Source organism: Acanthopagrus latus, chromosome 11 (genome assembly GCF_904848185.1).
Source record: "Acanthopagrus latus isolate v.2019 chromosome 11, fAcaLat1.1, whole genome shotgun sequence".
NCBI lineage: Eukaryota > Metazoa > Chordata > Actinopteri > Spariformes > Sparidae > Acanthopagrus > Acanthopagrus latus.
In genome coordinates this window covers 22,883,457-22,904,875 of record NC_051049.1, presented here as the reverse complement: position 1 = coordinate 22,904,875, position 21,419 = coordinate 22,883,457, and the positions used below count along the sequence as shown (strand labels likewise).

General features: G+C 42.8%; 1 protein-coding gene across 1 annotated transcript in view; it reads left to right on the top strand.

The window, feature by feature from the left end:
- The window catches only part of cachd1 (cache domain containing 1), an 89,990-nt gene that overhangs the window by 53,626 nt on the left and 14,945 nt on the right, over positions 1–21,419 (top strand). The window contains exons 5-21 of the mRNA XM_037115612.1: positions 1,309–1,435; positions 2,813–2,957; positions 3,060–3,276; positions 3,370–3,519; positions 6,278–6,565; positions 7,413–7,562; positions 10,941–11,064; positions 11,208–11,325; positions 13,113–13,281; positions 13,435–13,577; positions 14,405–14,586; positions 15,846–15,956; positions 17,560–17,682; positions 18,340–18,439; positions 18,549–18,665; positions 19,403–19,563; positions 19,902–19,988. Coding sequence (XP_036971507.1) covers positions 1,309–1,435; positions 2,813–2,957; positions 3,060–3,276; positions 3,370–3,519; positions 6,278–6,565; positions 7,413–7,562; positions 10,941–11,064; positions 11,208–11,325; positions 13,113–13,281; positions 13,435–13,577; positions 14,405–14,586; positions 15,846–15,956; positions 17,560–17,682; positions 18,340–18,439; positions 18,549–18,665; positions 19,403–19,563; positions 19,902–19,988 — 2,512 coding nt within the window. The remainder of the gene's footprint in view (positions 1–1,308; positions 1,436–2,812; positions 2,958–3,059; positions 3,277–3,369; positions 3,520–6,277; positions 6,566–7,412; positions 7,563–10,940; positions 11,065–11,207; positions 11,326–13,112; positions 13,282–13,434; positions 13,578–14,404; positions 14,587–15,845; positions 15,957–17,559; positions 17,683–18,339; positions 18,440–18,548; positions 18,666–19,402; positions 19,564–19,901; positions 19,989–21,419) is intronic.

Sequence of the window (21,419 nt, the reverse complement as noted above, 5' to 3'; positions counted from 1 at the left end):
ATGCACTGTACTCTGCAGTCACCCAACAGCTCCAGCTTCTTCTTCTTCTTATTATTCTTCACTGAGTTCATTTGATCAGCCAGAGGTGTGAATGGGTAAAGAATTTACATGTGTATAGTAAATGTCCACTTGGAATGTGATTGTCATGCCTGAATTGGCAGCTTTGCATAGAACTGAAGTGCGTGTTAACGGGCCAGTAACAGAAAACAATGCATGTAATGTTCAGCAGAGGAGAAGTTACATAAGTTTGTGAGCAGCCACTCACAAACAGGATTGATTGTGATTCAGCAATGTAAACAGTAGACATTCTTGTCAATGAAACGTGTTTTTTGGATTGGATGAAATTCTGGACAAGGGAGTTGGGCGTGGTCATGATGAAATGCCAAATTCTTTCCTGCAGACTTTGCAAAAGGATTTGTTTGCGTTACGTAAGATAGCAGCGATCCACTGGTGTTTCTCTCCCCACTCCCTCCAATACTACACTGGTACTGCTGAAACTAATCAAAACTGTGGTTGAGTCAAATTTTCGGGACATTTAGGGCAGGGTTCAGGGTTTGCGACAACTTCTTTCAATGCAGGACTGTCCTAAATCAGCACATTTTAACAGTTTATCTTTATTTCCAATCAGGCACAAAACTGAAAACAGGGTCCATAAAAAGTCTCAAAAGTTGAGAAAATGCTTAGTTTTAACTCTCATGCTAGAATTTGAATGTACATCCTGGAAAAATGCTTGAAATAAATCTGCTGTTTGACTACACCATCATTCATGTGCAGTAAACAAATGATAGGTACCTTGAAAATGCATGATTAGTGCTTGAATGTTACTGTAAGAATGCCAGTGTGTCAGGTGTAAGCTATAACAATTATAAAGATATTAACACGTGTGTGTATATATATATGTATAGCCCTTTTCAAAAACTGAGTTACAAAGTGCTGAATACAACGTGGCAAATAAGGAAAGAGTCAAATGAAAGAGCCAGTCGTCCTCAGCATGATCCGTGAACTCCGTGAACCTCGAGCATGAGGTTTTTCTCACCACCTCTGATTCAAACATGAATCGCGGTAAACCCCTGAACTTGAAAGGTCTCCCTCCTGGAGGAGATTGTGGTGCTCAGTAACATTAAAGTTTGAATCTAAAAAAAGAGAAACTCTCAAAAGTGCTGAACTTTTTATGTACTGGTGCATTTTACCTCCTTTCTCTCCCTCCTGCCTACCCCGGTTTGTTTTTGCCTCCCTCGATCTTCCCCCTCTTTCTCTTTTCATCCATTTTCAACATATTTGTTCCCTCTCCATCTCTTCCCTCTGCAGTGTTGGCAGACAACCTGAAGTCCAACCCGGGGATAAAGTGGCAGTACTTCAGCTCAGAGGAGGGCATCTTCACAGTCTTCCCTGCCCACAAGTTCCAGTGCAAGGGCAGTTACGAGCACCGCAGCAGGTATGGACCAGCTTTTGGTTTTCTTTTATCATCGAGCTCAAACACACAGTTTCCCAACAGATAGGACTCACTTTGTCCTCAGTCTTCCCCCCTCTACCCTGCTCCTCTGCGTCACCCCTCCTCCTCTGTCAGTTGCTGCGGGGTGGCTCAGAGGGCGCTGATGGCATGCCGCCCTCACACACCCTGACCACACATGCCCGTGGCAGGAATGTGGCTCTGTACCACTAAAGCCTGTTGGAATTTCACACCTTTAGTGTTGTGGTTTTAGTTTTTTTTTCTTTTTCTTTGTGGCCACGACTCACAGACATCTTTCTCTCTCATCTGCTCTTTCTATATTCTATTGTCTCCCTGGTGCTTGGTGTTTTTTTATCATGTGTTTGGAATTTTTTTCCCCCTCCTTGCCGTTCAAGTCAGTGTGCGAGTGCACAGCCATGAGAGAAATGACGCTTCTTGGCTCGCTTCGAGTGTGAATGAGGCTTTGTGAGTACATCACTCCCCTTCTCCGCCTTGTGTTAGTGTCTCCTTGTCCAGCAGACCACACACATACTGGCACTGCCCGGACCACCCTCTGCACCCCTTAGTGCCCCATTAAGCTGTTAGTATACGTATATGAACACCAGAGCTGCCGTGATTAGTCGATTTAATTGATTAGTTGAATCAAATTCAAATTAATCACCTTTTTTTTTTTGATAACTGGTGAATTGTTTCAGTCATTTTTTAATTGTCAAACATTTGCTGGTTCCGACCTCTGATCTGTGAGGATTTTCTGCTTTTCTTTGTCATTTATAATGGCAAATGAGTAATTGAAACGTTGCTTTTTAGCTCCTTTCATAAAAAATACAGTGTGAAAACAGGCAAAAATGGATGTGCGTAACCATCAATATATCTATATGCATAAAACATGGCCTTATCATGATCATCTACACTGTACTTGTCAGTAATCAGGACAAACAGGGAAACTTAAAGGTTTCCAGTATAGCTGTAGGAAGCCGTGTGCACGTGGTTTTCCCGAAATGACTCTGCAGTGACGGCGTGAGCAGCAGAAAATGTTGGACATCCATCGAAAATTACAGTAAAAGGATGGAGATCTCTTATGAAGACTCTAGCTGCGTGCAGACTGGATGAACAGAAACTCTGACAAAAGAAAGATGTTGGAGCTTTGGTTACCATTTTCTCTTACTCAAAGGAAACTATGTGTTTCCACAGTTAATTTACCTAGATCTGATGTTAAACAGTTTATTTGTGCCTGTATTATATTTATTTTCAGTGTACGAATGCTCTCACAGTATGTGTTTATAGTGGGTTGAGGATGTACGTGTTTCACTGAGCAGTAAAAACAAGTGTCTGATGTCGACATGCATGTTTGTGTTGCTGCAGGCCTGTGTATGTGTCTGCGGTGCGTCCTCAGTCTAAACACATCGTGGTGATGGTCGACCACGGAGCGTCTGTCACCGACACCCAGCTTCAGATCGCCAGGGACTCGGCACTGGTCATCCTCAACGCCGTAGATGAACATGACAAGGTTAGTGAAAGGGACAATTCCTCTCTCTTAGCTTTATTTAGAAGAATGCGTATTCAACGTATTTCATCGTTCTCTCATTTAATGTCCTTGTCACTCCGCCAGATCTCCATCCTGTCCGTGGCAGAGACGGTTCGCTCCTGTTCTCTGGACCAGTGCTATAAGAGTCTTCTCTCTCCAGCCACCAGTGAGACCAAGAGGAAGATGAGCACCTTCATCTCCAACATCAAGGCATCTGATGGAGCCACACAGCACGCAGCGGGCTTCCAGAAGGCCTTCCAGCTGCTCCGGAACACCAGCAGTCTCTGCAAACAGACCACCAGTAAGAAAAACGCTGCAGATTAGGAATGTGACCCGCCTCAGTGAGGGCGAATGACTTGATATAAATGTTGTGTTTGTTTCTGTCTTCTTACAGCCACAGACATGGTGATCATCTACCTGTCCTCTGGTATCACGACTAGAGAGTCGTCCGAGCAGGAGAAGAGAGCGACACTCAGTGTGGTCAGAGAGGAGAACCGACACCTCAACAACTCGGTCATGATCCTCACCTACGCTCTCATGAATGGTAGGTCACTAGTAATTAATCCTCTTGTTTTTGTTTGTTTGATTTTCACCTGGACCTTATGATTCCACAAAAGGTTTTTTTTTCCTGCTGTAAGACACTATTGCAGCAAGTGAACTAACAGTAAATGTCAAAATGATTAAATGTGAGTGTTTGTATGTTTTTGTGGCTCCAGAGGAAGCTGACTGCAATCTGATAAACTGCCTTTAGTTATGCTACCCCATGGCTATGTAGCATTGTGGGTAATGTAGGCACTAGGTTTTGAAAAGGAAGAAGAACGCATGGAACAAAAACGGTGATATTTCTGGTTTTGTATCAATTTGGACTATTTTGTTTTTAAACTCCCCGTAATGAGTCCAACTGTGATACATTGTTCAGGGGTAGACCAGTGGACTGCTTTATCAAAACCTGACATCCATATTACCCACAATGCAACTTGGCCACTGAGGGACATTACTGGAGGCCATTGATCAGATGGAATGCAGCTTCTTCTGGAGCCACAAAGGACTTCACCCCAAGACCTCTACATACACTCTACTGTGTGAAATTGGTGGAGTTACTATTTAAATTAACTGAATAAAGAGCTATAGCCTTCCGGGTTATTTCAACAGTATTTGAACAGAATCCCAGCTGAAAAATCATATCAGAGCACAAAACCATCGAACATGGACCATTCTAGCCTTTTGTGAGTCACTCGTTCACCATGTTAACATTGATTATAATTATTTTTTTCTGAGTTTTGTGCACATGTAGTAGAGCTCGCTCTGCTGAGAGCTGTTTCTGTGTTTTTGATATATCTCCTCTATGTTCTTGGGTACAATGTGCTCAGGAGAAGACTGAAGGTTGAGAGGTGCTCAGAAACCTCAAAGGCTTTGTGTGTGTGTGTGTGTGTGTGTGTGTGTGTGTGTGTGTGTGTGTGTGTGTGTGTGCACGTGTGTTGTGGTGTGTGTGCTTCCTTTTCTTCTTTCATTGTCCATCCATCTGCCCCATCTAATTCCCACCTCCCTCTGCAACACACACGCATACACTCACGCCTGCTGTGCATGCATTAGTCCACCATTATTACAAATCATTTTTGCATCTGAGAATGGAAATGAGGTACATCTAAGAGAGGGCAGAGTGAGACTTCAAAGGCTGCACTGTTCACTCGGTGTGTGACTGACAGAGGACCTTGGCTGTTTATTATTAAAGAGCTCCATGATGAAAAGGATGCAGAAATCTGTCGTCCTCTGAGTTGTATTAGCATTGCATATCCAAAAAGACATTTGTTTTGTTTGCGGATGCTGGTGCACACAGCTGAAAGGCCCACTGATGGTGTGTGCGTCTTACTCCCTGCATCCCCTGCCAAATGTGAAGTGCCGATTGTTGGAGGAGATCAGCAGTCCCTTGGCAATGTTATGCGTGGCTGAAACAAAGCTTGGGCTCTAGGTACGGGTGATATGGCTTAAAATCAATATCACAGTATTTTGTTTCTTTATACAGTGAGAGTATTAAATCACAATATATATATTATACTCAAACATGATTTTGCCTCTGTAGCTTAATAAAGAAAAACAATTCATCTTGGCAAGGTAGCTGCACAAACTCACAAAGACTGAGTAAGTGGTCGATGATCGACTTATTACCTTGCATGCTGATGACCTGCTGTTTTAAGGAGTGATAAGGAAAGATGACAAAGATCAGCACAATTACCACAAAATAGCCAAAAGTATAATACATATATAACATTTTAGTGAGTAAAACTACCTGCATCTTTTGAGAGTCACATTTCCCAGGATGATCTTACCTATCCTAATTGACACTCCCTCCTAAATCAAAGCACACAGGAATCTGTTCTGTCAGCAAGATTTCTCCTTTGTGCTCGTTTGACATTGCCACCCATGACGACTCTGCCTCCCCGTCAGTCGCCCAGCGTGACGATCAGCAGAGTGAGGCCCTGGCATTAAAACGGGATTCAGCTGTAATCCAGTCAATGAGTGGATACAGGCAGACATTCTGTGCGCTAGCCTCCCCAATAGGTCGTTGGATGCCAAATGTTCCAGGTGACAGCTGCAGAGCCGCAGTTATCCATTCTCCTCCTAGTGACCTTATGAGGCTCGGAAAGATAGTCTGAGCTGTGCATTAATGTCTCAGCTGCATATTTTCTTTAAAGTAATGAAGGATTTATTTGCGTTGTGATCTCAGAGCTTCACGGATGACAGTTGGTTTTGGCAAATGCACGGGATTGTACGAATAAAGCCTGTAGAGTTCATGACGCAGGATCCCAAGTCAGGACCTGCATGTAGTAAATATCTCTGCTGATGATGGCAGAAAAAGATTGAGTAATCCATGTGGCAATGTATAGAATACACTTTGATTAATGATCCCCTTTAATGCAAGGCTCTTACTGCTTTACTGTGTGAGCTGTGGTTGGTTGAGCTCTTGGTGAATTCAGCCCCTGTTTGGTGGCACATTTTTCTTTTCTTCAGCTCCTTGAAGGAACAGTTTTGTTTTTCTTTTACAGCTGGAGGGGAAAGAGAGCAGTTGGTTGCCTTTTATAATAGGAATTTGAGTCATGTGCTCTTTGCTGAAGAGCTGTTTACTCTTTGTACCTCCTCTCAGCCACTCCCTCCTCTTTCCAGTTGCACAGTTACCCTTTTCAATAGGCCCTTAAGCCAGGCCGTCAGTCACGGATTTGTTTCTAATATCCCTGCTTGATTAAATCAAACATATTCCGTCATGTCCTAAACTCACTTTCTATCCCTTCCCCTCCTTCTTTCAGAGGGAGTGACAGGCCTGAAGGAGCTGGCCTTCCTGAGGGATCTTGCCGAGCAGAATTCGGTGAAATACGGTGTAGACCGAATGTCCGACCGTGACCGCTCCTTCGCGGTGGCGGCGGCGTCTGGATCAGCAGGAGCTTCCATGATGCCGGTGGTGAAGGGAAGCATGATGGTACTGAACCAGCTGAGCAACCTGGAGACAACAGTGGGACGCTTCTACATCAACCTGCCCAACCGCATGATCGACCTGGCCCGCTTCAGCCTGCCCTACTCTGACCCCATGGGGGATGGTGAGTGGTTTGGATGTAACTGGAGAGAGTCTGGCAGGATTCTAAATTACGTTTTCATTTTTGACCAGAACAACGAAGGAGCTCAACCAGAGGAAGTTTCAGCTGAATGTATAACTCTACGTAATCCACTGTTGATCAAATGTGTCAGGTGCTGTTGGCAGACAAAGAAAAAAATAGTACTTCAAAACAAGAAGGCAATCCATGCACACGTTGGCTTTAAAAAGATGATTTAGCCATTTTGATGAAGGCTATTTAATATTTCCTTCCTTGTTTGTTACATTTCTGAGTCTCAGTGCCGGCAGTAGCCATGGCCAGAAGCATTATGTTTTTTGGTTTGTCTGTCCATCCCTCCCTGATGAACATGATATTTCAGGAACATAACGAGTCAAATTAGGCCCAGATTACCTTTAAACAGAGTCAGGCAACCTGTTTCCCCCTGATTCAAGTCCTCATGCTTAGAGAGTATTTTCTAGTCACATTTGATTAGGATTAGGAAAAGATCACAGATGGGATTAAAATGTAAACTGACAAGAGCAGCTATCAGAGACACAATACCAAGTTTATAGAGAAAAATACCAAGTTTTTAGACTCTTTCAGGCTCTATGACATGAGAGTTGTAATGATCTTCTCATTTAACTCACTGCAAGGAAGTAAATCAGCGTATCTCCAAATCTTCCCCAACGATTCCTTTTGATAAACTCTTTTAACTATTAAAACCGTTCAGTTTGCACTAAAATGAATGGATCGATCTCAGCAGAACTAAACTACAATCACACATCGAGCTCAAATTGTTTAGAGAGAAGTTGCATGAATTTAATTTAGATGAATTTATTTTTTCTGTCTCCAGGCTTTATCATGACTGTGAGCCGGCCGTGTTACTTCGGGAACCTGCTCCTGGGCGTGGTCGGGGTGGATGTGAACCTGGCCTACATCTTGGAGGATGTCACCTACTACCAAGACTCGCTGGCTTCATACACATTCCTCATTGACAACAAAGGTCAGTAACATAGAGACAAGCGAGGTGTTTGAATGTTTTCTGTTGGGCTCATGACTTTCCCACGAGTTCATCATGTACGAATTTGCAGGAATATCTACCGCAGTGCAGGATGTGCTGTCTGTTCCAACTTGTGGTCAGCCGCATGAGCAGTGTTTTCAGGTTTACAACCAAACGAGTCTTAAAAACCGTGACAGCCTGTTCTCCGAATTCAGTAATCCATGTTCAGTAATAACAGGTCATCTGGGTAAGACAACAAATACAGGAGAACAAATCAGTCGCTCATTGCCTGTTGCTAAACTTTCCAAGCCAGTAACAAAACAAGCAACAATCAGGAATCAAAATTACGCTGCAGGTCAAACAGACTCCAGTGGTCCACAAAACATTCCTCTGCACATTCACAGTATCAATCTTTATTAGTCACGGCTGTGGAGCAACACTCCAAATGGTTGCACGAAAGAGTATTTTGCTGTTCTTGTTTCACATACAAGCAGAGTTCCACTTTATTTTGTCTGTCTCAACTTCCTCCGCAGCCATTATCCCACATTAGACTTAATTGACATCTTCTTGGTAGCACTGGCACTTCTTTGGCATTTCATCCTCTGTTGAGCCATGCCTCAGTGCGTTGCCACAGCGCAGGGCGGTAGTGCTCATGTCCGGTCTTGGTTTGTTTTGGCCTCAGCTGAGGGGGTCTTGACTCAAACCACTGGTGCGGTGCTGCAGGTAAGTTGTGCTCTGTAGGCCCAGAGAGCAGCGACTTTAATCAACTGGGTTTTGCTAGAATGCACTAGAGCTATATTTTAAAGTTACACTGGGTAACGTGGCATTTGTCAGTACTTGAAAATTATGACAGAGCTGCAATGTGAGTTGTCAACTATTGAATTAATAATCGCAGACTGTATTGATCAATTACTACTGAATTTTTTTTTTTTTAGAAAGGACGTCAAAATTCTCTGATTCCTGCCTCGGTAATGTGAATACATTTTGGTTTCTTTGCTCCTCTTTGATGATAAAATTAATATATTTCTATTGCGGACATTTGAGCGGCGTAAAAGGTACTCAGAAGTCATACTTGAGTCCAAGTAAAGGCCTCACTTGAACATATTACTTAAGGCAAATGTAACTAAGTATCAAAAGGAATATTCTGATACTAAATTCCAATAAAAAGAGCCGTGACTCGTTCACGCAGTATAGGAAGACATTTCTGTATTACATTTGAAACAGATGTCACATGACCTGGAAGTTATGTGAAGAAAGATCAGATTTTCATGAATAAAAAAATCCATATTTTGTTTAAAATATTCATGAAAAATAGAAGTTCTACTAAAATCCAATAAAGATGGATGTGTCTAATTCAACCAGTATAAAAAGACATTTCTGCACCGAATTTCAGTCAATGGGTCACATGACCTGGAGGATATTGAAAGAAAAAAGCTGAATATCCTGCCTCTGTTCCATATCTGTCTTTTATCAAATGTTTGATAATCAAATTGAGGCATCATTCCAACAAAAGAACACAAACATCGTAATCGGCATAAGCTTTTAAGTTTTAAGTGTTATCTAAAAAGTTAAGGCTAATCTAAGAGACAGGGAGGCCAGGTATGTCTGTCATGACTGCTAACAAACAACACAATAACCAGACTGGGTTTGTGTGTGATTGGGGGGGCCTGGGAGGCAGTGCCATGCTGACATGAGGCAAGAAGAAGGCATAATTAAAACAAGCTGGAACAAGATAAAGTCTAAATGAAAGTCTGCGTGATGTCTGGAGGAGAGTGGAAATATTTAGGGACGGAGGTGAGAGGTGAGGCGAAGCGCAGTGGAGCAAAACAGAAAACAGAGTCTGATATTTACTTGGATAAGTTTTCCACATCAGAAATTTTCACTATTAAACTTAATTATTCCACATGAATTTTTGCAGCTGTGTGAGTTCTGCTCTTCTGCGCCGCCACTCAATGAGTCTCTTTTTCTTGCATCTGAAATGTTTGTTATTGTAATAAATATGCCATCAAATTATAGCTTATTACTGCAGCACGCTTATTAGTGCTGCAGCTCGGCCAACATTGACAAATGAGTCCAATTAAGGTTATTACCTGGCATTTAAATCGTCTGCTGCCGATGAGAGTGTAGGTAAATATGATTAGGTGAGTACACCGATGACAAGAAGCTTCTGGACCTGCAGCTAAAAATAGCAGATGAGCCAAGTGAAAATATTTATCTGAGTGTTGTGGTCATCTCCCGGTGCACTTTGTGGGGACAGCGATGCCTTGTGTAATACAGCAGATGGATCCTTAATAAAGTGTGTGAGACATTCCCACCTGCTGCTCCTCTTACAAAACCAGCACACTCACTCCTTGAGGTTTAGAACCATGTAAAAATAAAAAACAGGATTTCATTTTTTTTTTCTTTCTTTCAAAACAGATGGGCTTTCAGTCCCAATCCTGCGTCCCGAGGGCTTTTAGTATCTCTCCGGAATGATTACTGCTGCTGTTAGAAGCTGCGTTTATCACAGCACCACACTCCTCTGCACCACCAGATACTGTTTGATACTGAGCCTCTGTCGATGCAGTTGTCTTTCTCTGCGGAATTTAAGATTTTGGGTAGTGAGTCTGCCACCCTCAGCTGTTTTTTTGGAAAGGCTACAAGCATAAAAATTCGAAATGTTTTAAGTTTGACAAACAGCCGATAAAATTTGCAATTCTACGCTGCAGAGCAGCACACAGGCAGGAGGTGTTTTCCTAACTTTAAATCTGTTTATCTTTCCTTCATGCTTCCCCGAACAGGGTTTGATAAGGAGGCGGCTGTGTCTTGGCTAGACTCTCTGTTGGACTAACTTCAGAGCAGTTGCTGCACTAGTTGCCTGAATAGGTGAATGGGATACGAAGTGGCATTTAGACTCAGCCACATTGAGACACAATCATTAACTTACTGGCAGCAGTAAGTCATTATACCATGATGTCACTGGGGGCATATATCAGCCATGACAAGACAAGGATTTCACAGGCGTGCATTATCAGTAAGTGAGGGCGCATACAGCTACATACGTACAATGATACCTGTTCATGACGTCCCCCGGAATCAAACCTCGTCTTATTCTCTGTTGAACTTATTGACTGTTGATTTATGATTTCAAAACTTTGACAGCTTTGCGTCTTGTTCGTGTAAAACAATGACAGACCTGATGTTAGATAATAATGACAGCTTGAGTTAAATGTGCAACATGACTTTGTGACCAAATGGTAACTGTAACTGTAACTGTAACAGTTGTATTCATGTTGCTCTCTGCAGATTCAGTTTTCCATGATTGATGTCTCTGTATGTCTTTATATTCACAAGCACCGATTGATGAAATGGCTTTTGTCAACCTCTTGTCTGATTTTCCAGGTTACACCCTAATGCATCCATCACTGACGCGGCCTTACCTGATGACTGAACCCCCCCTGCACACTGACATCATCCACTATGAGAACATCCCAGGATTCCCTGTTGTCAGACAGAACATACTGAAGTAAGAGGACGAGGAACATTTAAATAACTGTCAAGTTCAAAAAGCATTTAAAACCAGGATTCTTCCAGCCATGGGTACTGTTGTAGTGTTGTGTTGTGTAGTGTGTCTATTTTGTGTTGTTTGATTGTGTGTATTTCTTGCAGCCTCCCTCTGGGCAGTCAGGTCATTGCCGTGCCCGTCAACTCCTCTCTGTCCTGGCACACTAACAGGCTCAGAGACAACAGCAAAGATGCATACAACGTCAGCTATGCCTGGAAACTGGTAGGTGGCACATGTTCAGTGGGGACATCTAACCTTCACAGTCCAGACACCCTCAAATGACATCAGATAAACGTTGTTGATTCCACCCCAGATGTGTTATTACAGCAGCTCAAGAATCAAAAGCTGAGGAAAAGAGCAGTTGAGTGATATATACAAAAAACATGTTTACATACTCAGAGATTTATGATTTACGATTTCCCAGAGAAAAGAAGAGAGTCAAATAAATTACGTAACAGGATGCAGTCATTAGTTGCCAGAGAATAATTGTAAATTAAAACACGTGAAGCTTCTTTGTCCCCTCATTTGACTGCCAGTTGTCCAGGGTAACTGTAAGTGAAGGCATCGTATATTTAAAGCACAGCGAAGCACTGAGTCGGAGCAGAGACGTACGATGATCTTTGGCTGCAGGCCCACCCGCCATTGTCACAGTGGGAGGATAAGCGGCTCATATACTTCCTCTTTATCTATTCCATTTCGGTCTTCAGCTCTTTATCATTACTGTGCTGCTGTCTGAAAGCAGTGTAGAGATTTATGCGCCCGGCCTCTGTGTCTTCCCCAAACCTCCACCACCTTAAAATTTAGTCGGTGTAATAAAAACCGAGCGCTCCTACACCCAGAAACTGTCCCTGTCCCTCGAATCTGCTTTTCCTCTGCCACCCAGAAATGTCGTGTTCAGGGAACGGATGGCAGCAGAGCAGCAATAACATCACGCTGTATTGAGTTGTTTTAGCCTTCTGACATTTAGGTTCTTGGCAGGAGTAAAAATATCACACTTAATTCAGGCTTTTCACTTTTTGCCTTTTTTAAAAAGCTTTTAACATTTTGGGGTTGGTTTCTTTCTTTTCACAGGCGCTGGAGTTCCAACGCGTCACCTTTGCCATGAGTTTGGCAGCCGTCTGTTTTTTAATATGAACTCCACAGGGCCAGAAAAATGGCAAATTGACCTAGAAAGAAAAACTGAGAAGTGTCTGTCGTTTCCCCAAACCATTCTGTCTTCTCGTACTCACGGATAATGTCCAGGATTCATTGCGACCATCGCACTCTGTTAATTTCATGCGTGTGACTAGAAGTAAGAAAAGAGTCACGAGAAGCTCCGGGGTCCTTCTGAAAGCTGTCTGACACATAACATGATTTAACAATAAAATCCCTAACCCTACTTGGTTTTATTTAGAATCAGTGGTGTGGAAGCAGATGTTGAGCCGGACACATTTATCTTCTCGGGGAGACGCCTGCAGCCCTTGAGAAGGCTGAACAAGAGGGCTGGTAGGAATGGGGAGAGTGTGTAATGTCACAGTGACTCTGGCTTCCAGTCTGTAAATAACATGTAGCAGCGGAGTGTATAAATTACATCAGCTACCAGTATTTTATTTATAAGCTCACTTTTCATCTTTCTCAGCAACCCCCTTTGGTTCCTCCAACAGTCTCTGGAGTACACCATTAAAATACTACAGCCTACGATGAATTGATTCCACTAATATGCACAAAGTCTTGAAAGACTGGAAAATGCTTTTTTTTCAAGGTCAGGAATATGCTTAACTTCAGATATACTCCCTGAAAAATGGTTTATTTTCAGCACATTCTGGCATTTTTATCAACATAATCACCCATGGAAACCAAAACATCTTTTAACATTTGAAATTAAAAGAAGCATTAAAGCTGCTGTGAGCGTTTAAGCTAACTTCCTGTCCATTTTGCGGTTAGCAATCCCCTTCCTTACATCACCGCATGAACGGTGATGAAATATTGAATCCACGAGCCTTGTCCTCCACTCCCATCTTGTCTTCCAGGTTCAGGACACGTCGTTCATCCTGTGCATCGTGTATGTGCAGCCAGAGATCCCGGTGAAGCAGCTGAAGAACCTGAACACAGCTCCCAGCTCCAAGCTACTGTACCATCGTCTGGACCTGCTGGGTCAGCCCAGCTCCTGCCTGCACTTCAAACAGCTCGCCACAGTTGGTAAGAACATGTAAATCCACAGAGGTGGAGGAAAAGACAATACATTTAAAAAATAGATCAGTCCAAAAACTTAGATTTTCATCCGGATTCAGCTCTAAAACTTTGACTAGCATCTCTGACCGTCCCTCTCTCCCCTATCTGTCTCTTTCCCAGAGTCCCCCACTGTGATGTTGGCAGCTGGTAGTTTCTCCTCTCCCTACGAGCACCTCAGCCAGCCAGAGACAAAGCGCATGGTGGAGCACTATACCGCCTACCTGAGTGATAACACCCGGCTCATAGCCAACCCTGGCCTCAAGGTACACAAGCATGGGATCTCGGCTAGGACCAGCCTGCAGACACACAGAGTCGATGCTGTTTACCTGACAAACACATGGCCCACATCCAGCCCTCCTGTACACACATTCACACTCTAATGGGTGCCAAGATAGAAGAAGTGTAAAGTGCAATTTAGAATCTATTAGTTGTGATAGCTGGCAAACATCTTTTCAGGCTGCTTTACATCACAGCTAAAATTCACAGATTTGAAATGAAGCTCTGCATCTTTAAGAAGGGAACAAACCCCAACGTGGTTTTGGCAGTGTGTGTGCATTCCTATCCTGGGGGGAGTAGGGGGTTAGAGTTTGAACTCTAAGCCTCGGTCCCAGCTCTGATTCCCAGGCTAGTTTTAAAGGCCCCCTCCAGTGACCTCATCACCCCTTTCAAACTTTGAAGCCTCTCTGAAAAATCGTACTGAGATGTGATTTTTCAGGGTGTTTTCAGAGCTTCAGGGCTAATCGGGTCCCATTTAATCCTAAAAAAAAAATGGTGTTCTGAGCTTTGCTATTTGTCATTTCTTGATGATGCTTTCATTGTAAATCTTAAAAAGTAAGAATTACTGTCGTTAGCAGCAATACAGTAGAATGATAATTAGCCTTCAGGTTTAGGTGGAGGGAGGATTTTGGTTGATGGAAACTGGAGGCAAACTTGCCAAAAGTTTTCGCCAACTTACATTTCCAGCCAAATGCAGATTAAGACTCTTCTCTCCTTCTTCTCCACTCCTTCCTCATCTCTTTTTACCTCCTCTTCCTTCACCGTCCCTCTCCTCCCTCTCTATTTGCCTCCCTTCGTTCTCTCCCCTCTGCAGTCCTCTGTCAGGAACGAGGTTATGGCAACCAGTCACGTCACGGATGAGTGGATGACACTAATGGAAATGAGTAGCCTCAACTGCTACATTGTGCGCCGTTACATAGCAACGCCCAGTGGGGTGCTCCGGATTTATCCAGGATCACTGATGGACAAAGCCTTCGACCCGACCCGCCGACAATGGTGAGGCTTGAGGGTGTGAAGAAGGGAGGGGGAGGGGGCAGGAGTGAAGGTGTGTGTGTGTGTGTGTGTGTGTGTGTGTGTGTGTGTGTGTGTGTGCGCGAGCACTTAAGGGGAGCAAAAGGTGGGATGAGATGGTGGTGGGTAGGTAGAAGTTTAGAGGTAATGAGTATGTGCGAACTGCAGTTCATTTCTGTGCTTGAACTGGTCAGCAGCCATTACTGGTGAAGATTTTCTCATCAAACTTTTTGGGGGATTTTAATGAGCCCATAAAATGTTATGAAAAACACTTCTCTCCCCACAGTTTACTCAGAGGTTAAACTTCAATCAAAGGTTTTTTTTGTTTGTTTGGTTTTTTTTTACCTTTTACTTAACGCAATGTTAAAAGAAGTTTTCAGCAGTCTTACATTCTTCTGGAAGGTTTTGTGTTGTCCATGGAGCGACTTAAACAGTTCAGTCCAGGGCAAATGTTGGCTTTAAAATGTCAACCCTGCTTTAAAGACAGCATTTCATTCTTTCTTACTACTTTGTAGAATCAATTGTAAACACAGACTAATGAACCATATGACGTGTATAAAAAATGTGCATACAAACAGTGATGGAATGTAAAGATGTACAAGTACTGTACTTAAGCAAGTTTTGAGATACTTGTACTGTACTCAAATATTTTCATTTCCTGCTACTTTATACTTTCGCTCTACTACATGTTGGAGGTAAATATTGTACTTTGACTGCAGCACATTGTTATTTTGTACGTTGCTGCTGAATTGGAGCAGAAGTAGCATGTTTTTCATCATTTCATTTAATTAACAGTTGGATTAAAAAAAGAAGGGTTGCAAACTTTGCTTATTTACCAGCACTGGTGCTTATTTGCAACACTGCAAACATGCTAGGCTGAGGCTGAGTAGAATAATGATGAATGTATGTAAACTTTGTAGAGCCTACAGGTGTTCAAACAGCTGTTTTGATTTGTTACAATAAGCTATAATTAAAATATGTTGTCATTTGGATTTCTAAACATAAAATCTGAAATTCACAAAATAACCAAGTAAATCATGAGTTCAGGTCATAGGCAGAGTGTCCAATCAATACCTCTTTCTAAAGAAAAGTTTAATCATGAATTATTGTGACGATATCATCCATGGCTGTTATGTCCCCTCACTCTCTGTAATGACTGTTTGGTAGAAACATCTTAAAAACATCTCATTCACTTTGTTATGGATGGAAACTTAACTTTGTGAACTGACGGTTGTTTTGTGCAGGTACCAGCACGCTGTGGCAAACCCTGGCCTCATCACCTTTACAGGTCCCTACCTGGATGTGGGCGGTGCGGGCTACGTTGTCACCATCAGCCACACCATCCATGCATCCAGGTAAGAAGAAGACTGTGTATATTCACCCGAGTAAACTGCTCTGCTGTCTCACAATTTACTGCCAGAGGACTCAGGTTCTACAAGTCAGAGTATTTTCCTGAAAAATATCTTTAATCATCATTGTGTAATTTTTTCTGTACCTTAGAATATCAGCTTCCATCGAAACTTACACAAATAGGTAGATACTCCCGTCGGTGCCATCAACCAAAGGCACTGACTAAGATCTGGAATTGTTCCCCGGGTGCTGAGGTTAGCCTGCGCCCACCGCTCCCTCGTTAAATGCGGAGTGCCAGTTGCACCATGTCGTATGATGTGTGATCAATTAAAGAGCCTTCTTCCTCTGTGGTGTTGCACTCTGAACCTGTGGGGGCACCAAGTCACACAAAATGCCAACTCCTACATAATTGAGCTTCACTAAGAATACTAATTTAAAGAGAGCAATATAACTTATGAAAGAAGAAATGACATGATTGTCTACTCACAAATGAAAGGCTGATTTTGATTAGCAGCCAGGTTGTCTAAGGATAAAAGTCTTTAAAGCAGCTGACTCAAGAGAGTCCCAAGAAATAAAGGAAAAATGTCGGTGCCATGGATTTGTTTTTGAGTTTGAGGCAGCTCAAAGAAATAATGCCACTGTACACTTCCCTCTCAACACCGAACAGCAGGCTCACACAGTTGGAGACCGGCTGGTGAACGTAGTGGAACATTGAGCAGTTAAAGAGCCAGAGATTTCCCTCACGAGTTGATAGTCACCAAAAAAAAACAAACCACAGAATGAACAATGGGCAGTAATTTGCCAAGCGTTCAGAAACACAATGAAATGATCAGCTCTCGGTAGATATTGCTAATCAACAGATTCAGTCATGAGCCAAGACATCAGTGTGGGCTGTTAGGCTGTCAGCCCGGCAGTCATTTGAGCGGAGCACGCGGTCTCTGTAGACGGGAGATAATTTGAAAGGAGGCTAAAGGAGACTTTAGGGCCGTCTAGCCGGTGACATAATCTCCCTCAACCAAATGGTGTTGGTTATCTTCAAGTGTCTGCTCTTCAGTAGGTGCCCTTGAGCAAGCCACTGTATTCCTGTGCTTTTGGTTAATTGTTGCGGACGTTCAAGCAGAATGTTTTGGACACAGCCTCTTTGAGTCGGAAGGCTTTAAGAAGTAACCATAGCTGAGATCTACGTGTTTATGTTTCTAGTTCTGCGAGCTTAAAATGCAACCTAGTGCCACAACGCAGCCTGCACGAATACAATAGGAGCTGTTTACCAAATGAACGGTACAAACAGTCAGTATCAGTCTGGATTAGCGTGTTGATGACTGGCTCAGTGAGCGTAACATTGTGCAGTCTGTATCCCGTGTAAACACAGGTTCAAAGACGGTGTGTGTGTGATGTATTCTGTCTATGTGTTTGAAGGGGATTTTTTTTATTTGGATGGCTATTGCTAAATATTTATGCTCTCTCTAAGACAGTGACGTCTCCCTGCGTACAGCTTAGCACACAGTCACAGCAAACAGTTTAACAGGAAAGTTTAACATTTTCCCTCATTTAAAATAATCCTTTGTGTTTGTTTTTGTCTGCTCCTTTTCTTCGCCTCTCTCTCTATAGCTCTCAGATGGCTCCTGGTTATGCCATCGCAGTGATGGGCATCGACTTCACCTTACGCTACTTCTATAAGGTCCTGCTGGATCTGCTTCCCATCTGCAACCAGGACAAGGGCGACAAGATCAGGTAGGAAGAGGATGGTCGGCTGACTCTTGTTAATCTTCTGAACCTCTCGCTCCCTTCCATTTTATCTTTTCGTTCCTTCACCCTTTCTCTTGAGTATATTCAGAGAACGGCTGAACTTCTGTATTACTGAGCGAGACTTAAACTTGTGCAGAGATGCAGGAAAAAATGAAAGGGGAAGAAGAGATAAGAGGATTATCACGGCATTCCTGCCGGAGATGTGACGTCGCTGCTGTCTCAGTCCTACATACCTTCCCCAGTTTTTTTGTCTCCCTTTTTGTTTTTTTTTTCATCCTTTTTTTCCACACAACCCCCCTCCTCTCCCAGCCCACCGTCTTTCTCCCCTTGCTCTCTCCTTGCTCTTTCTCTCTCTTCATTTCCTTCATGCTCTCTCTGTGGGTGCTCAGGAGCCATATGAAACAGGATTAGCCCAAAGTGGGTGTGGGGAAAAGTGGAGCACTATTTGGCAGAGTGTTTAAGGAATGGAGGGAAATAGAATGGAGCCATATTATGCAGGGTGAAGTTGAATTGAGCACTATGTGAAAAAGAGGGATTTAAAAAAAGGTAAATTAAATATAATTGGTATGACTAATGTAAAGTTCCATGTATTCAGTCACTGTGTCTGCTGTCTTTACATATACTTGTGTGTGCGCATTGCAGGTGCTTCATCATGGAGGACAGAGGGTATCTGGTCGCTCACCCCACTCTGATTGACCCCAAAGGTCATGCTCCTGCAGAGCAGCAGCACATCACACACAAGGTAAAGGACCAGGAACGAATATACAAAATTGAATTTAGCTTCACTCTTCTCCTTGTCTTTTTTGTTTTCCTTTCTTCCTCACACCATCACCCCTTCTTTTTGACGACAGGAACCACTGGTGGCCAATGACATCCTAAACCATCCCAACTTTGTCAAGAAGAACCTGTGCAACAGCTTCAGTGATCGCACCGTGCAGCGCTTCTACAAATTCAACACCAGTATAATGGTGAGTCAGAAAACCTCAGATAGCCCATGTCTTTATGATCTGTTTGCATCAGATATTTTGTCATGTAATCTGTATAGTCTGAGGAATCCGTTCTGTAGTCGGGATATTTATTTCATGTCTGTCCATCCTGGAAGAGGGATCCCAACTCTGAGGTTTCTTCCTAGAGGATGTTGTTCACTGTACAGATTGTAAAGCCCACCGAGGCGATGTGATCTGTGATGTGACTAACTGGATTTATGAATGACTGCACAGACACTCAGACTCTGACAGTTATACTTAGTAACATGCTCCTGAGGGCCTTCCTGAGCAGTGATGAATATGTGACAGGGTGACACTGCCACCTTGTGGTAATCGTTGGTGTTGCAGCCTTGAACTGTTCCAACACCAATCCCATTATCTTTTGAATTATTACAGTAAACTTTATAACATGTTGAACTAAAAGTAGGCACCAATTAAATAAGATTAACAAGTAGCAGATTTTGTTTACTGTCAATAAATCTAATCTGTTTAAGTACCTCCTGCCCCTGCTAGTCAGTAGCATTGCACTACTAATTGAAATATTAAATGATTCTAGCTGTATGTCTGTTTCTGTGTAACAAACAGAGAGCAATGTAAACCAGAGTCAAAATACTTGTATGGTATATAAAGTTCTGTTAAAAAAAAAAGAAAAAAAAAGTTTGTAATGATGTCTCTCTATCTCTCTCACTCGTCACTCTCTCTATCTCTCTCTGTCTCAGGGGGACCTAACCAACCTGGTCCATGGGAGCCATTGTTCAAAGTACCGCCTGACCCGAATCCCCGGCACCAACGCCTTCGCCGGTATCGTCAACGAGACGTGTGACTCTCTGGCGTTCTGCGCCTGCAGCACCGTGGACCGGCTCTGTCTCAACTGCCACAGGTCTCTCATTCACCCGCACACTCATGAGGGATTCACTGTTATTACTTTGAGGTGTTGCGATCTAACATGACACGATCCGTCTGGGATGGAAGAACAGACTTGTTCAGAAAAGATTAAGATCTGATCCTCCAATTCTGCAGCAGAGTCATCACAGGCTGTGTGTACTTTATTAACAATCACATCCTGAACCAGCAGAAGCTAAGCTAATGAAACACTGATTATGTGGACGCGTTACAACAGTTATTGCTTCATCAGAATACAAATTAAATGTAGCTCATTGTGTGTCATCATGAGAATGTTTCTCACTCGCTCATCACTCTGTGTTTTTTTTCCCCCAGGATGGAGCAGAATGAATGCGAGTGTCCATGTGAGTGCCCTCTGGAGGTCAACGAGTGCACCGGCAACCTCACCAACGCTGAAAACAGGTCAGTGCAAAGACACATCGGAGCCGCAGTAAATGAATAACATTTATGTCCACAAAGTCTACATTTTTTGGAATTTAAGTGAGTCAGCTAGTGCATGATCCTAACAGAGACCAGAGGAAATCATTTGTGTTACCAGGATTAAAATGCATTCAGTTAAAATGGCTCAAACTCCTTGTGAAATGGAAAATGACTTAAGCTTGTTGTCTAAATTTGAATAATGTTTCCTTCTTTCTGTAAAGAAGTAGTCAAACATACTGGAGAGTGGTCGCTTAAATGATTGCCAGAATCTCCTGAGCTCATTAGCAGACAGGTCTGTGCTTCCTCCAGGTGAACATGTTGGACTGGTGCTGGCAGGCTTTATTTTTGCCTCAAGGACTGTTGTCCACCAGTGGAGGACAATGCCACAATGCACTGTTCTGATGAATGGTTAGAGTTCAATCACAAGGACTTGTGATGACGAAGGGAGGTTATAAGAAGTCTTGTCTGTTTATTTTAAATGTATATAAAGAGGAATGAAAAGATGTCAGCTGTCTTTAGGAAAATTTGGCTCTTTGTTTATCCTGTACTGATGTCATATTTCAGTTAATGTACACTTTGTATCTCACTCTGCCCTTTTTATCTCTACAAGAACTTTATACCATATTTTCCCCCTTTCTCTTTTTTCTTTCTGTAGTGTCCAAATCTGTTCTGTTTGCATTGTCAGATGTTCCTCAGTCACTTATTATAATGTACTGAATTAGACTGCATGTAAATACAAAGAAAAGGAAACAACTTGAATTACCAAAAGTTCATTATAATGCCATAACTTAGCAGCATCAGACATAGCCCGGGCAGAAGCAGTCTCAGAGGGGCTTAAAGCAAACACCTCTCGTAAGTTTCTCATTAAGATGCGAAATGGAACAAGGATCCCAGGTTATGTTGGGACAACTGTGGGTGACCCTGCCATAGGATGACATGAATTAGCTAGGAAAGAGACGAATAAGAACGTTCCTCTCTGTTCCTCTTCTAATTATCTTTCAGGTGATAACCATGAACCTTTTTGCCTTAAGTTAAAAATCACATTGCAAATGTACATTGTTGCTCTATTTATGTTTTTACTATTTGCATCAACAATATGTATATTGTATAATATATAAATTCTCTCTCTTTTTTTTTTTTTAAACTTGCTGTCAGGAGTATTTTACACTTATCATTCAATGTCAGGGGCGGCTGTAGCTCAGCGGGTAGAGCAAGTCGACTAGTGATCGAAAGGTCCCTAGTTCAAATCCCGGCACCGGGCAAGGCTGAGCTGCATGTCGAAGTGTCCTTGAGCAAGATACTGAACCCCACATTGCTCACTACTGAGGGCCCTGCGATGAGCTGGCGACTTATCCAGGGAGTACCCTGCCCTCGCCCTGAGACAAGGCTGGGATTGGCTCCAGCAGCAACACC